At 38.2% G+C, this 15,096-nt stretch overlaps 1 protein-coding gene across 21 annotated transcripts in view; it reads left to right on the top strand.

Moving 5' to 3' along the window:
* PSD3 (pleckstrin and Sec7 domain containing 3) overlaps positions 1–15,096 on the top strand; it is a 577,475-nt gene that overhangs the window by 339,379 nt on the left and 223,000 nt on the right. The window contains exon 1 of one of the 21 annotated variants that reach the window (XM_072763313.1): positions 10,352–10,940. The exons of the other annotated variants lie outside the window; for them this stretch is intronic. Coding sequence (XP_072619414.1) covers positions 10,782–10,940 — 159 coding nt within the window. The 5' untranslated portion in view covers positions 10,352–10,781. Of the gene's footprint in view, positions 1–10,351; positions 10,941–15,096 lie in introns of those variants that run through there. 21 annotated transcript variants of the gene reach the window in all.

Genomic DNA, 15,096 nt, shown 5'->3' with positions numbered 1-15,096 from the left:
TGGCTCAGTCGGTGGAGTATACAACTCTTGATCTCAGGGCCATGAATTCAAGCCCCACTTTGGACTTAAAGCTTATAAAATAAAATAATAAATAAAATAATAAAATAAAATAAAATAAAATAAAATAAATATAAAAAAATGTAAAATTTAATTTAATTTAAAAACCCATTTTGTATCTCAATATACCGATCCAAACGTTTCTTATGATTAATTTATCTTTCCTACTACGTGAATTACCACATACCACGTTGTCACCATGAAAGTAAACTGAAATCAAATATTGGGTCCTCTTTCTTAATTGCAACTAGATCTGTCAGTTTAGGTAGGCTAAATTGCAATAGTAAATAATCTCAGATTGTATAATGGCTAAACACATTAGAAGTTTATTTTGCTTCTTACCCAGTTGTCCAAGACAGGTATTCTTGGTGAGCAAGTTGTTGCTTTTTTCTGTGAAGAAAAATAGCAGTCAGTTTCCATTTTTTAGCTTTAACAAACCCAGGGACACCTTAATTTTTTTATATCTGGCTTGTAAAAGGAGAAAGAGGACATGGGGGGCAGGCAGGGAGAGGGGGCTCCTTCTTAAAAAGCTTTGACCTGGAAGTGGCACACGTTCCTTCCACTCACATTCCATTGGCAGGCATCTTGCTGCAAGTGGAGCTGAGAAACAGTGGGTGTTTCCAGCAACAGCCCTATTAGCCTTAAGTTAATTCTACCTGTTTTCTTTTTACTCATTTTAATGAGTTTACTAGAAAATTTTAAAGTACGTATGTTTCATTATATTTCTCTTGGACAGTACCTGCCCCAAATTTTTCCCCAAAACTAACGATGGTATGATTTAAGGCTGAACACCTCTTCCCTGTCCTAGTTAGAATGGATGAAAGTGGTAGAGCCAGATTTGTTAGAACTAGCTTAATCAAAACTAAGTATTTCCTGATAAACTTAATTGATGAGTATGACTTGATGAGTGATTATGCTACTGTATTACTGTGATACAGCTCTCATCAGTCCTTGTTGTTGTTCTTTGTAAAGAAGCTTTTCCTTCTGCTAGAGGTCTTTAGTCTTAGAGACTTATCTCCAGAGAATTTTAGAATTGCACAGAATAGCTCTGGTCCATTTTTCACACTATTTGTCTTAGATTCTCTGTTTCCATTTATTGGTTCCTCTTATATTAAAATGTATTGGATTGTATTGGATTGTTTTTCCGTTTGCTTGGGTGGCTCAGTCAGTTAAGTGTCCATCTTTAGCCCAGGTTATGACCCCGGGGTCCTGGTTCAAGCACCTAGTGGGGCTTCTCACTCACTGGGGAGTCTGCTCTCCCTCTACCCCTTCCCCACTGCTTGTGCTTGTGTGGGCATATGCACACTCTCAAATAAATGAATAAAATCTTAAAAATAAATAAATAAAATGTGTATTGGATTGTTTTTAATATCTAAGAGTTAGTAGTATTTTGAGGGGGTGGTATAAATTTCCATATACTTGGCTAGCTCTAAGGATCCCTTGAATGACTGCCACTAACCTAAAAACCATTTTATTATCAGAATAATTTAAATTCATTATCTAAGTAAGACATGGAAGAGCTTTCATCTAGAAAGGTAACCTCACATTTTAATTAATTTGAGTTCGGTAGGATATTTTTCCAAGAGACTTGGGAGCACTGTATCAAGGGGAACGTGTAAACAGAGTTGGCTGGTGGGTGGGAATGGTGGGTTGCTGTTTAAGCCATAGGAAATAAGAATGTTTTATTAATGATTATTTACTGTTTATAGCCCAGGCTTAAATAGGTACCAGGATCTTTTTAATCTTCATTACTTAAGTGAAACTCTGGCTTGAGCTGCTTTATTGTTTGTTTCATGAAACTTGGACAGGAGTATTTTCTGATCTCAAAATCAAGTCTTTCAGAGCATCAGGATCTAGCTTTACTATTCAATTATCACAAATACATCTTCTATATATCAGGTGCTATGCTAAGTGCTTCATCTGTGTTTCCTGTCTGTACCATCTTCCATAATGACATTTAATAACCACAATTGTTGACTCCCCTCCTCCCCAAAAAGGAAACTGACCTTTGGTAAGGATAAAAAGAATTTGTTGGAGGATCATCAGGTAGCTCATAGAATGGAGGGGGAGATTATTTGAGAATCGTAGTGGAAAATGGGCTCCTTCCAAGGCAGGCTGACAGCAGAGGAAAATATCAAGTTGCTTCCATGAGAAAGGTGCAGTTAGGACCCTGCACCAGCCACCAGGACTGTAACAGGAATGCTCTGTTACTGCCTCTCCTCCCATGGGAGCACCAGGTGGTCAAACCTAGGTCACAGGGCCTCTGCTGCCAGCTTATACAGACAGAGACTATCTGAACCCCACCTCTGGCCTACAGTAGGGGTTTCCCCCAAAGTAGGAAGTTGTTCTTGATGAGTAGCCTAAAATCAACAGATGTACACTGAGTTGTTTCCCCCGTTTTTTGCTGAGATTTCGAGAATTCACATAAATTACCTAAAGTCATACATCCAGTCAGTGATGAAGCCAAGGTTTAAACTCCAGTCTGTTTTGGCTCATAACCTTACATTTTACTGCTGTCTTAAGGCTGTTAACCTTGTAGAAGCCACAGCTATAGTCTTGTCCACATTGATTTTGAATGAAGCAAGGAGTATTAAATAGAAAATCTGTTGCTTTGTTTAGTTAGTTTTGTTTTTTGAAGGTTGCACATTTCCAGCTGGTCTGGTTCCATTGGAAAAATCTGGCTCAGTTTGAGAAGTTGATCATTGGATACTCTGTAATATATATAGTTTAGCCTTTGTCTATTTCAGAATAAATTGTACTCCTGAATTTTCTTCAATATTTTTCTGAACCCTTCAGGAGTTTACTTGAAGGTAAACCCATACCAATCCAACCTCCCACCTGGACCTTCTACCCATGGAAATGACTTTCTAAAGCTCCAGATCACAACTTTGATATTTCAGGAATTTGAATGTTCCTAACACTCTGTTCCATTCTTTCCTTCGGTTGGAATTTCTTATTAAGAAGTTAAAATAGTATCCATGTAGTTGGAGCAGTTTGATTTACTGTCCTTTTGAAAATGAAAGCCACAGATAGATTTGGACACAGAAAATGTCCCCAAATAACAATTTTTGAAGTTCCTTTTTTGACTAATATAACCATGGCTAGCTACTGCTTTATGCTTTAGTTGGTTAGACTATTGGTCCCTCTCCTTCCGGTTTATCTTTCAGATTCCGTCTCATCATCGGCTTCCTCAGGGAAGCCTTACTAGACTTCTTAAGACCAGCTCTGAACCTGTTGGAGACTCTCAAAGTACCTTGTGTTTCTTCTCACATCAGTGGCACAGTTATTGTCTTCCATTTGCTTGTGGGATTATTTAATTATCTACTAATTATTGATTCTTTGACAAATGTCTATCTCAGTGTAGACTCAGTAGGAGCAGGAACCTGTCTGGTTTTGTGACTGTTCTGTTCTTAGTGCCTAACATAGTGAATGAAGGAAATTCTAGTGGTGAACAAAATTAAGTTGGTCTTTTGTCTTGCACCATAGAGCTTATAGTTACTCTTATGTAACACTAAGTGGTGACCATTTTTGGTGACATTAAATATGACTTGAATAACTAAGGACTGATAGAAACTGATAAAGTGACCTAACCTATCAAAGCAAACTAATCAAAGAATTGGAAAATGAAATTTTGTGGTTTCTAAGGATTTTCTGAAAAAGAGACAGCAAAGAGTGGTGCTCTCTCTATACAACTCATGTGGGGTTTTTGGGAGAAAAAATGAAAGTAGAGTCATGTACTTTGATTAGCATTATTTTTTACTCATATAATAATTGTCTTTTGTGTGAATCTCTACAAGGGCAGCAATCTCTGACCAGTTTCATTACTCCCAGACACTGTGCCTGACATGTGTAAAGGACTTAGGGAATATTTGTTGAATTAACACTAAATGTTATAAAGAGATTATCGTGACTGGATTTACTGGATTAGCTTCTGGGGCAGATTATTTTCTCAGCACTTACCATCCCATCTATAATTATTGGTTTACTTCCTAGAAGAACATCTTTTATGGCTCTGAAATGATAACCATTTCAGCATTTGTATTTTGTGTGTATGTTGGGATAGAATGAAGAGTACCTTCTTGTGGCACAGAAAGAAGAATTTATAGTGTCTCAGGTATACATGATAGGTTTTTCTAGCATCCTAGAAGGCCTAAGCTGAACATGACAGTGTTCTAGAAAATTATGTTATGAACACGTGGTTGAAGTCTTCCTTCTGTACTTTCCTGTACTTCTAAATAGCATATTTAATATTTGACCCTTATCTAAATGTTTTACATCACTGGATTTGGTTTTATGATGGAAAAATGATAGGTTTTTTTTTCAAGTTTGGAACTATTACATGCTTACAGGGTGTCTTTCCCCCCTCAAGAATGTTATTTAATTTTAAATGTAAGAAGGTTCTATTTAAAGATTTTTTTTCCCCATCCTGTTGCTTTGTATGAGGAACAGATGGAACTAAAGCATGTGATAATAGAGGCAAGATTGAGGGCTGCTAGAGTGAGGCAGTGTGCCTTCATAGGTTGAACAAGTCATAGGGATTTTGACTTTAAACTGCCAATTGCAGAAGACAATTGGTTATTCCTTAAAATTAGACTTTTTAGATGATGAATTATGACCCAAAGAAACCTGTAGCCCCACTGCTAGACAGAACTTTTCACTTTTGTTCAGGGCTGAGATATGTAAAGATAAGCATTTTCCTAAAGGTCTGACCTTTAGGAAAAGGGACAGTGGACAAAAGGAAAGAGACTGTGAAACTTGCTTGTTAGGCTGAGACTGAAGGATAGAGGGACTAGAGAGTAGGTTCAGTGTCTGTTATTGGAGGGTGTGTCTGGTCCATTAAAGTAGTAGATTGGTGACACATGGCAATAGAGCTCAAGTTCAAACTGTCAGCACAGATGTCAGGCAGGTGAGCCTGCACGAGGCCTTGTGTGGTCGGACCACCTGTGGATCAGGATCGAGTCCTGGGGTGTAGAGCTCTAGAAGAATCTAGGCTATCACCATTTGCTGGGGTTCAAAATGGGTCCCCAGATTGGAAAAGTATCAGTATTATAGGAAAGCCTGAAAGAAGACAGGAAAATAAAGCAGGGAATAAGTTTTTATCTAATGTATCTACTTTATTACTTAAAATCATTTGTTGTTTTTATGTACTCTCAGCAGTCACAATAAAGTAGACATTGTCCTCTAGAAGATTAACTAATTTTGCAATCATGTTGCTGTATGGAAAGGAATAGGACCCAGAGAATGGGAGCATGCATACCTCATTCTTGCCCCATCGGGAACAGGAGGCTGTCACACATTTTCTTGGACCCTAAGACTAGTTCCTAAGCTATTGGTGGAGTTGATTTTTCAGGTCTTCCCTGCAGTTATTGTATGAGTGGCTGGCGTCCACTTTACTTTTAGAGTCAATCTTCCTGTAGTGAAGTTTCCATTTCCGGGTAACCATTTTAAGCCTTACTGCAATCTGAAAAAATGTGTGGTCCTAGAATCCTTAGCTTTCAAGAAGCAAACAACACAGGAGAAAAACAGCCTCTGTTAGAAATTAGGAAACCTGGACACAAGTCTCAGTTCTGTCACTTATTAGTTAGGAGATCCTAAACAAGTCACTTCATATTCCTGGGTCTCAGAAGCCTTCACTGGTGAAGTGAAGAGATCGAAGGTGATTATTTCTAAGGTCCCTTGTAGCTCTCTACCAATGAGCTGAAATCCAAATGAATGACCTAGAAGACAACCACTCATTAGCACCTTTATGACAGTAACACTAGCACCAGTATTAAATATGTGGGGCCACATGATAGTCATGGCCAGAGAGGCTCAGTGAGCACCTGACTCCCAGATGAACATTCTGTCACTTTACTCTCTTTTAAAAAAGACAGTGTGTTCTAAAGAACCGAGGGAAAGCCTCGAGAACTTTTTATATTAAGTGAATGTTACATCCACCACTCTGCTCTAAAAATAAAGTGAGCTGGTTTCATTTCCTCCTGCCAGATCACACGTCTCTCCCCACCCCCAGCCCTTCTATGTATCATGTCAATAATTTTACCTCTGGACAGTGGGTATTTAGAATTTATACCTAATTTATACCACTTTGGCTTATCTCCAGTTATCTCTTCATAATTCAGTCTTTATCTTTTTCTGCTCGTGATTCCATGACATTTTCCTAGAAGGAAAACAAGTGTCTACATAGATACCATTGATGCTGTCTTCTCTATTTCATTTGGGGCCTACAGTCTTAAGTTCATTGATATTTCAAAGTATTTACCATTATAATTATGGAAATAGACTTTCCTGTTTTTTCTGACTTTTACCCCCAATGGGCTATGAGCTACCTAAAGTTAGGGGCCTCATACTGGTGTTGTATATATCCCTAGCACCTGGTATCTAGTTGGCACACATGAACAAGGCATTAAATTGGGTTAGTTTCTCTGGAACTCTGCCTGTGGAAAGGCTTAGGGAGTTTTTCTGTTATCCATTAACTGGGACACTTTTTTAGCAGCCTTTTAGGGTTTAGTATCCTAAGTCAGAGAAAGCATCAGGAGGTGAAGTGCTAATTTTCAGACTTCCAGTTAATTAATTTGTATAATTAAATTTCCCTTACCCTTTTTATTTCATGTGGAAGTGACTTTTATTTTCTATGAAAGCTTTTATGTGAAGTTATTTTAACTTCTAAATAGCTGGTGCTCTCTAGGAGGCCTCCCTTTATTTTATAGCAAGCAGGCTTTCTGTGCACTGGCTGGCTAAAGTCTAAGGACAGTCAGGCCCACTCAGAGCAGGATGGGGCAGGACAGGGCCATCCAATAAGTCTCTGAAGTGATTCATACTGAATCTAGTTGTGAACCCCATAAATACCTAATCATGATGACAATGAGGGATATGAAATAAATGTAGAAAAAGGAAAATAAGACTTGTTCAGAAAACAATTAGAAAACCATATGGTTTAAATATTATTTAAGATGTGAAATATTACAGGCAGATTCACAACATCCCTTTTTTTTCAAGGATTTTTAAAATTAATTAATTATTTGTTTATTTATTTGACACAGAGAGCACAAGCAGGGGAAGCGGTAGACAGAGGAAGAGGGAGATGGGCTGAGCAGGGTGCCCGATGCAGAGCTGAATACAAGGACTCTAGGATCATGACCTGAGCTGAAGGCAGGTGCTTAACTGACTGAGCCACCCAGGTGCCCGTAACTGCATCCTTATTTATGATAGTAAAGACTGTAAAGTAAATGTCCGATAAGACGATTCTGATAACATATGATACCTCACCACACTGGAATACTATGCAGCTATTAACAAGAATAAGGTAGCTTTGTGTTGATGTAGAAAGATCTTGAAAAGAGAAAAAAGCAAGAAACAAAAAGAATATATGCCATGCTTTCATTTATAGCCCATAAGAAGGGAAAAAAAGCACAACATACACTCTCACAGTGTATGTGGATGGATTATCTCTGGAGGGGTGCATGGGAAACTGGCAATAGTGCTTTTTTCTGGGCAGAGGACTGGGAAACTGGTGTGGGAGGGAACTTAAATTTCACTGCATACTCTTTTGTACCATTAGGAAATAAATTGTGTATTAAATATATTCATTTTTCAGAAAAAAGTTATGATGAATTTTCTTAGAAAGTTTAACAACATGAAATGCAGTAGAGAAGCAAAGCTTATTGCATATTTAAGGAGTTTAATTATTCGACAAACAGTCCTTGAACTCCTGCTCTCTACCAGGTACTGTTGTCGGCTCAGAGGGGCCGATGACTTCAGACAGCAATGAGCATTATAAAGACCAGAAGATAGAGGTTACAGTAGAGAACAAGAGGGGTGGAGACTGGGGCTCTTTAAGGAAGAGTGACAGAGAAAGTCTCCTGGAACGAGTAGCGGCTGAGCTCAACCCTGAATGATGAGAAACCAGCTATGTGGAGGATCAGGGTGGGGCAACAGAGTTCCAGGTGGGAGGACAGCAAATAGGAAGTGACTCAGGAAAGCTACAGTAAGGAAATGAGCTTGCATTTTATATGCGGGTTTAGTGAAAGCTACAGTCCAGGGCATGAAACTGGAATGGAGAGACAGTCCTGACTGAAGGAGAGAGTGTATTGGGAAGTGGTGGGAATTAAGCTTAGGTCAGTAGGATGAGGCCACACCACTGGTCATGAGTGCTAGGGGTCCTGCCACCTTCTCCACATACCTCTTGGTGGACATGCTCAGATAGGTATCATCTGTTGTTAATTCGTAGAGTACTAGCAGCGTTGCAGTGGTTCTCTTCACTCTGTCCAGATAGAAGTTTCGAACAGAAAATATAGGGGAAGCAAAGGGAAGGAATTTTCCCTCCCCGACTTGCAGAAAGATTCATTCTAGGCTTAAAAAGGAAGGGGCCAATGTAGACAGCCATAGTTTGTGTAAGACTGTATGGTTGGTGGCATGATCCCGAACTGAACTCTCTCATCTATAAAATGGTAGGGATTGTAATGTGACGTCAACCCACTTCACAAAATTGCTAAGTTGCAATCAAAACAAGATAACAAATGTTGCTTCTATAAAGTGTTAACAGATGAAAATTGTTATTAATAATGACATTACAGGAATAATAGTGCCATTTGGGCAGTCTGTGGGTAGAAAGAGAATATTTCTGCTAAACAGAAATCAAGTTGTATGTCACAATCCATTTCTGTACATACTAACACGTGATTTTCATTCTTTTTATGTAACCTTTTTGGTGGAGAAAAGGAAATTCAGTTCATCAGGAAACATGTTTTAACTCCTTATTATAGTGACTAGCAAATATCCAAAAGACATATTTCTTTTAAACCAGTGCTCTGTTTTATAACCATGCTGAGGCAGGGGCTTTTGTCTTTTACAAAGTACTTTTTGAATTTTTATCTTGCCTCTGCTGTTAGTTCCTTCATGGGTTCTACCTCAGGCTTACTTGTGTTAAATGAAGATATGTTCCTATATAAACATCATGCATATTTTAAATCTGAATTATGCATATTTTAAGTGATCAACTTTATCATAATGTGATAGCACTTCTTTTTATGTCTTTGGAACATGCTTTGTAATATGTAAAGCTGCTGCATTTTTGTTTTTGTTTTTATTCTTTAATTTAAAGAACAGTTATGCAATTGCTTAAGATTACCTGAGAAAAGAGGAAAAATCAACCACATAGTAACCAAAAAGATGTTATAGACTCTGAAATGGATTCTTAGAGGAGATCCCCAAGATCTTCTAAAAAGCTATCATCTATTATTATTTTAGACAAAATTCTATCAAAAATAAATTTCTTTTCCTTTTTTTTTTTTTGTTTATAACAGAGTTGAAGTATCAAGTGCCTTCAGAGATAAAAGATGGAAAGTAAAGAAGTCTAGAGGAGGGTGGGAGGAAGCCCCTGACCTGAGGGTGAAACAAAACCCCAAGTCCAAATATCACTTTGCCTGGGCTGATTGACAGTGGATAAAATGGCCTGAACACCATTGGTGTTAAGTGGTGGTTAAGTTCTGTGCTTTACCATGGACCATACAAAATTTATAATCCTGAATCATCGAGGGAGAGTTCAGACTTGAGGATTGGATCAATTGAGGCCCCACTCTCTTCCTAGATTGGCATTTTACAAACTATTTTAAAATTTTTAAATTTGTATTAATACTAAAGCTTCGTTTATCTGGAGGTTATCTAGCTGACACTCTTTCTACTCCTGAGAGGCCAGATAAGTGAGACATTGTATTCCTGAGTGTTATACTCGAAACTGACTCTGTGTGTCAGGAAGGGAAATTATTTGGTCTTCTAATAAACTCCAATTTGTAATTCTTACTCAGAAGGTTGTATGTGCTATTTACACTGACAAGCATTTACAGCTATTGGAAAAACTTACTTCTTTTTATTGATTGGAATTGGTTTTATTGCTCTTATCCTAAACCATATTTAAAATTAACATGCGAACTGACTTTTTAGTGTGATAGGAAGGTAGCATAACCTTTTTTTATTCTGGATTTTTCATACAATGTGACACAATTCCTGTCTAAATATATGACTAAGTACTCTAAGGTCATAATAAACATTTAATTCTTCAGAAGGCTATACAGTTTAAATGACTGTTAAATAATCTGTGGCCTGGAGAAAGAGGAAAATAAATGCTCTTTGGAGATGCCTTTGTGGCTACCACCCTTTTCCTAGCCCGTAACTCATGAGCCTTTTGATTTCCATCCTTATTCCCCCCTCCTTTTGGAGATTTATCTCTGTTCCCACCCCACATGGTGCCTAGCAGGTTACTTGAGACTTTTATTTGTGCTATCTTTATTTTGTTGTTGACATTAATGAGCTTGCTGCACAATATCACAAGAGAAACGGTGTTGCTATTTGGAATGTTAATGAATAGCTTGCCTGGCCAGTTGCCATTTGTTCCAGCGTGTGAATATGGAGCGTGCATGCGCGTGCGTGTGTATGTGTGTGTGTGTGTGTGTGTGTGTGTAAAAGAGAGGCGAGTAGCAGGGGTGGGATTGCATTTTTTTCCTCTTCGCAGCCAGTGACGTGAGCCGTGCCTGGAACAATCAGACTCGCTGCAAACAGGGTTGTTGAAGATGCTGGGGGAGGCAGCCTGGTGTTTCTTAAGCTAACGCAGATCTCGGCTCTCGGAGCTGCTCAGGCACAACCCGACGGAGTTCCTTCAGCATAGAGCCTTTCAGCGGTTGGAAAGTGCCTTTCTATTTCTCCCAACCTCCTTCCCGTCAACCTGCAACATGATTGGCGTGAACAGTGTTCAGAGTACCAGCAAGGTGCGGGTGAGGACCTCAGGTTCCGTGAAATACTCCCGGGAGGATTCTATCCGGCGGCAGTCCCACCGGTCAAAGTCTATGAAAATTTCTAACTCCTCAGAGTTTTCAGCTAAGGATACCAAGGTAAAGAAATACCACGTTAAACTGCATTGACAATTTGACAGTCTTTGCCAGTGTCGAATGTGCAGTGACAGAATGGGAGAGTAAGGTGTATAAAATGGTTCTAAGAGAATCAGGTGAGATCAGTTGACAGGGGTGGTATTTGAACTCCAGATAGGAAGATTGTGGTTGCATGGGTCAGTTTTGTAAAGAGCCCATTTGTGGAAGAGAGAAGGTGAGGCAATGCTCAAAATGAGATGACTGTGAGAAAGTGTTGGTCGGCATATCGATCTTGTTTTTAGTCTCAGAAAGGTTGCCTTGACAGATGATTTGCCAGTGCAGTGTATTTTTAGAACATCAGGAATACAGAGACATTGTGTATGATTTTAGCATTCAGTTAGTCCCCTTGCTTCCCCTTCCTTCCCTGCTCTGCCCACAGTATATGGAGCTGAGGTACAATAGCAACCTGGTCTCACTAAACTACATTCTTGCCTTGTACGGAGTCATTAGCCTGAGGTATATGTAATCGGGAAGATTTTCTTCTTTCATTTTTCTTACACGTGTGCTGGCTGTGCTGACATTAATTGCTTGTCTTTTTGTGATTGTCTGTAGGATGATATTATCTCTGTTCATATGAAATATGAAGGGAGTGATTACGTAGTGAAATGGGCATTTACTACATGCAACATATTCTTGAGATTCTTCCCACCACCATCTGTGTGAGCAGGGTACTCAGAAACACTCCCACTCCACAGGTTTAAAAATGGAATCATAGAATCATAGGATCATAGAACTCTAAGGCTGGATATGTAGATGATTATGATGGAGATTTCGGAGGTATGATAATGCACAGAAAAAGCCTCAGAAGGTAGATCTCTGTGTCCTTTCAGTGTTTTCACAAGTCATGTATCCAGACCCCCGGAGAGTGACATTAGGCTTTCACAACCTCCCACCTTTCACCTTCCCGGTCCCCTTCTATGGCCTTTACATTATTGAAAGCCTTTGGCAATATCAGGTTCCTTTCAAAGTATGGCAGGGGTGAGGAATGGGGGGGGGGGGCGTGCAGAATACCTTAATGTGACTTTAAGAAACATGTTGGCTTTCTAGCCACCTGCCACCCCCTTAGATCATGACACAGTGGGATGTAACCCACTGTGGTTATTAGCATTAACAAATTTTCTAGCCAGAACGTCTTCAAATATAGCTCTTTCCCCTTCGGTATTTTTTTTAAAGCTGTAGCTTTGGGGAGAAACATGTGTCTTCACGTGTCCTGTTCACATGTAATCTTCACCGTCCTGTCAATAGGACCCACACAGTGATGTATCGGTCTCTGTTGAGACTGCTGTGAGACCTCCTGTGGTGTCATGACTACTGTGTCATGCTATGATAGACCTGGATGGCTTATCATACTGTTAAATAACTAAATGTATGTAAGCATATGTATGATTCTCAACATGGCTTTAACATTAGCTTCTACTAGGAATGCTAAGAAGCATCTTTTAGATTTTGTTTTAACATGAATTTTACCCTACAGTATTCAGTCAGAGACTTTGGGAAATTAACAGATCATCATCATCTACCACCAATCCTGATGGTAATGTGAGCATTATAATATTAGTCTGTTTGCCCAGAATTATGGTTGTATACTGTAATTAACGTTGGAATCTAGCATAGATGTGAGAGGAAAAGACTTTCTACTGTCTTCTCTGTTTGTATAGGTTTTCTTATTTGACATTGCATCTGTGCAAGAAAAAGCCAGGAATTTTTTTTTTAATAACACAAACATTACAAGGAGTGAACAGTATAAAAGACCCCTGGTAGAATTGTAATCAATATGTCATCATATAATACTTTGGAAATGATAGATTTTTTAATTATATTTTTTAAACATTTGTGGTCTTAAGTTCTAGAGTGCATATTTAAGAATGTAATTCAAGTCCCCAATATCTCACAAGAGATATTTTTGTAGGATTATGTAGTCTTTTAAAACTGAACACCAGGAGCTAATAGAAAATCACTAGAACAGGAAATTAGATAGATTGAACTTCAGCTTTTACTAGCCATTTTTACTGTCTAAATGGAGTTAACTGAGTAACACTAAAGATTGTACCCTAAATACAGGGGATTGAATTGTATTATAATTGCATAAATACATATCAACACATATTTCTATCCACAGTGTACACATTTTACTCTGGGGGGTTAATAATCAATTCTTGTCCACTGGTAGTACTTTGTTAGCATTCAAATTAGTGTTTCTTCCTGCTAACCATGTAAATAACACTCTTTAATTATCTGACTTTTTATCCAAAATAAAAGAGATCTACTCCAATGATTAGAAAAAATTTCTCCCCTAATCCATTCCAAAAATTTGGTAAGGTGTTTGTGATATATGCTCCTGGGATTTAATTTTCTCTCTCTGGAACTCTGGTTCTTTCTAGAATAGGGATATCAAATGTCCTTTATAGAGAGTTGGAGTTGGAACATGTTTTGTATTCCTTAAAAGCTTTCATTTTTCATGTTTGTAACTTCTTTTTTGTTGTTTATTGAAAACCTAATGGTTTAATGTAAATTTGATTCAACGGTTTTCCTCCCTTTTTATCTAGTTTATTCATATTTGTTCTTCATTTGAAGTCTTAAAGGACTTCTGAAAGGATTAGGTATTTTTGCCTTTGATTTTAGCAAAATACCTTAAAAGCTTCCCTTGATCTAATCATTTTAAATGAAGAAAACTGAATTTTCTAATCTTTTGTGGTTAATTTTGACATAGTCTGAAGAATGTTATTTGTACTACCAAAACACAGTCTATATGTTATTTTCTTTGAAACTTGATTTTCTGTATGGTCTTTTTCTTTTTTCTTCAAGGTATTTTAAACTATTCTTTAGATCTCTGGATAGAATGTGGCTTTGTCCTTTTCTAGGTAACATTGCTTATATCAAGTTCTGAAGCAGATAAAATGGATAGGACACATGTTCACTATGTTTTAGAAGAATATGCATTTTTGTGGAGGACACAGTCAATGTTCAAATGTATTAACTAAGTCTTACTTTGACTTAAGCTGTTTATCACAAGGGTCTGTCATTGGAAGAGTTACCAATGAGGCTCCTGGCCATGAGGGGGCAGTGCAGACCTTCCTGCTGTCAGGCCCAGCTGGTTGCTATGACTTTGACAGAAGTAACGTTATGGGATCAATTTCTTAACAGGCAAGTGCTCGAGAATTTGGTGTGTGTAGTATAAGAAATGTTGAGTAGGCCTCAATTCTGCCAGGAATTTCCACAGGTCTCCCTTGAATTTAGTTATACCTCAAATATAAATTATTTTGTTATTCCTTATTTTTTAACTTGAGTAAGTCAATTACAAGTTTAAAACATAAGTCTGTAAAAGTTGATGTTGATAAGATCACTTATTTACTTCATCTCTTGCCAGACTGCAGGGAGCCCAGCAGAGAGCCTGCTTCTCCTTCTGCCTGTGTCTCTGCATCTCTCTGTGTCTCTCTGTGTCTTTCATGAATAAATAAATAAATAAAATCATTAAAAAAAAAAAAAAAACCTGGTACTTTGGATAGTGCAAAATGGAAGAAGTTGGCCGTTTGCTGTCTGTGCCAGGGTGTTGCATCCTGGTGTTCCCTATAATTAGCACTGTGTGCCTAGACAGATACTTCTCCCTAGGACTCATCCATAAAATGCAGGGGTTGATAGAATGATAGCTTTGTTCTGAGCAATGTTAATTTTAGAAATCTTGCGGGGGCTGATGGGGGTTATTTCCTCTCTAAAAGGAACCTAAAGACTGAGCTAGATTCAGGGAAGATGAGTTTTATATGTATTTGGATAAAACTCTTCCTGTGCTATGAGATGTTAACCATAAACATGTAAGTGCCTAATTCATTGCTTTGTAAAACATGTTGCAGTTGTGTTGAAAGACCCCATCAACTCTATTCTCTCCATCCTGCATAAGCTTGCCTGTTATTTCTTTACATTGTTAGGTAAATGTTACTCATTTCCCCTTCTATGAATCAAATCTATACAACAAGGGAACCTTAAAGATACCACTACAATGCCCATTGCAATCCAAAGTTTTTCATGAGAGGTTTGCAGATTGTTGTCATTCTCTACTAGATCCCTTTTGTGCTTTAGATTAAGGCTAAAGCCTGGGAAGGAGATTCTGGTCAAATGGATCATT

Source organism: Vulpes vulpes, chromosome 7 (genome assembly GCF_048418805.1).
Source record: "Vulpes vulpes isolate BD-2025 chromosome 7, VulVul3, whole genome shotgun sequence".
Taxonomy (NCBI): Eukaryota; Metazoa; Chordata; class Mammalia; order Carnivora; family Canidae; genus Vulpes; species Vulpes vulpes.
The sequence above is the reverse complement of the archived record's forward strand: the minus strand, read 5'-3'. Positions and strand labels throughout refer to the sequence as shown.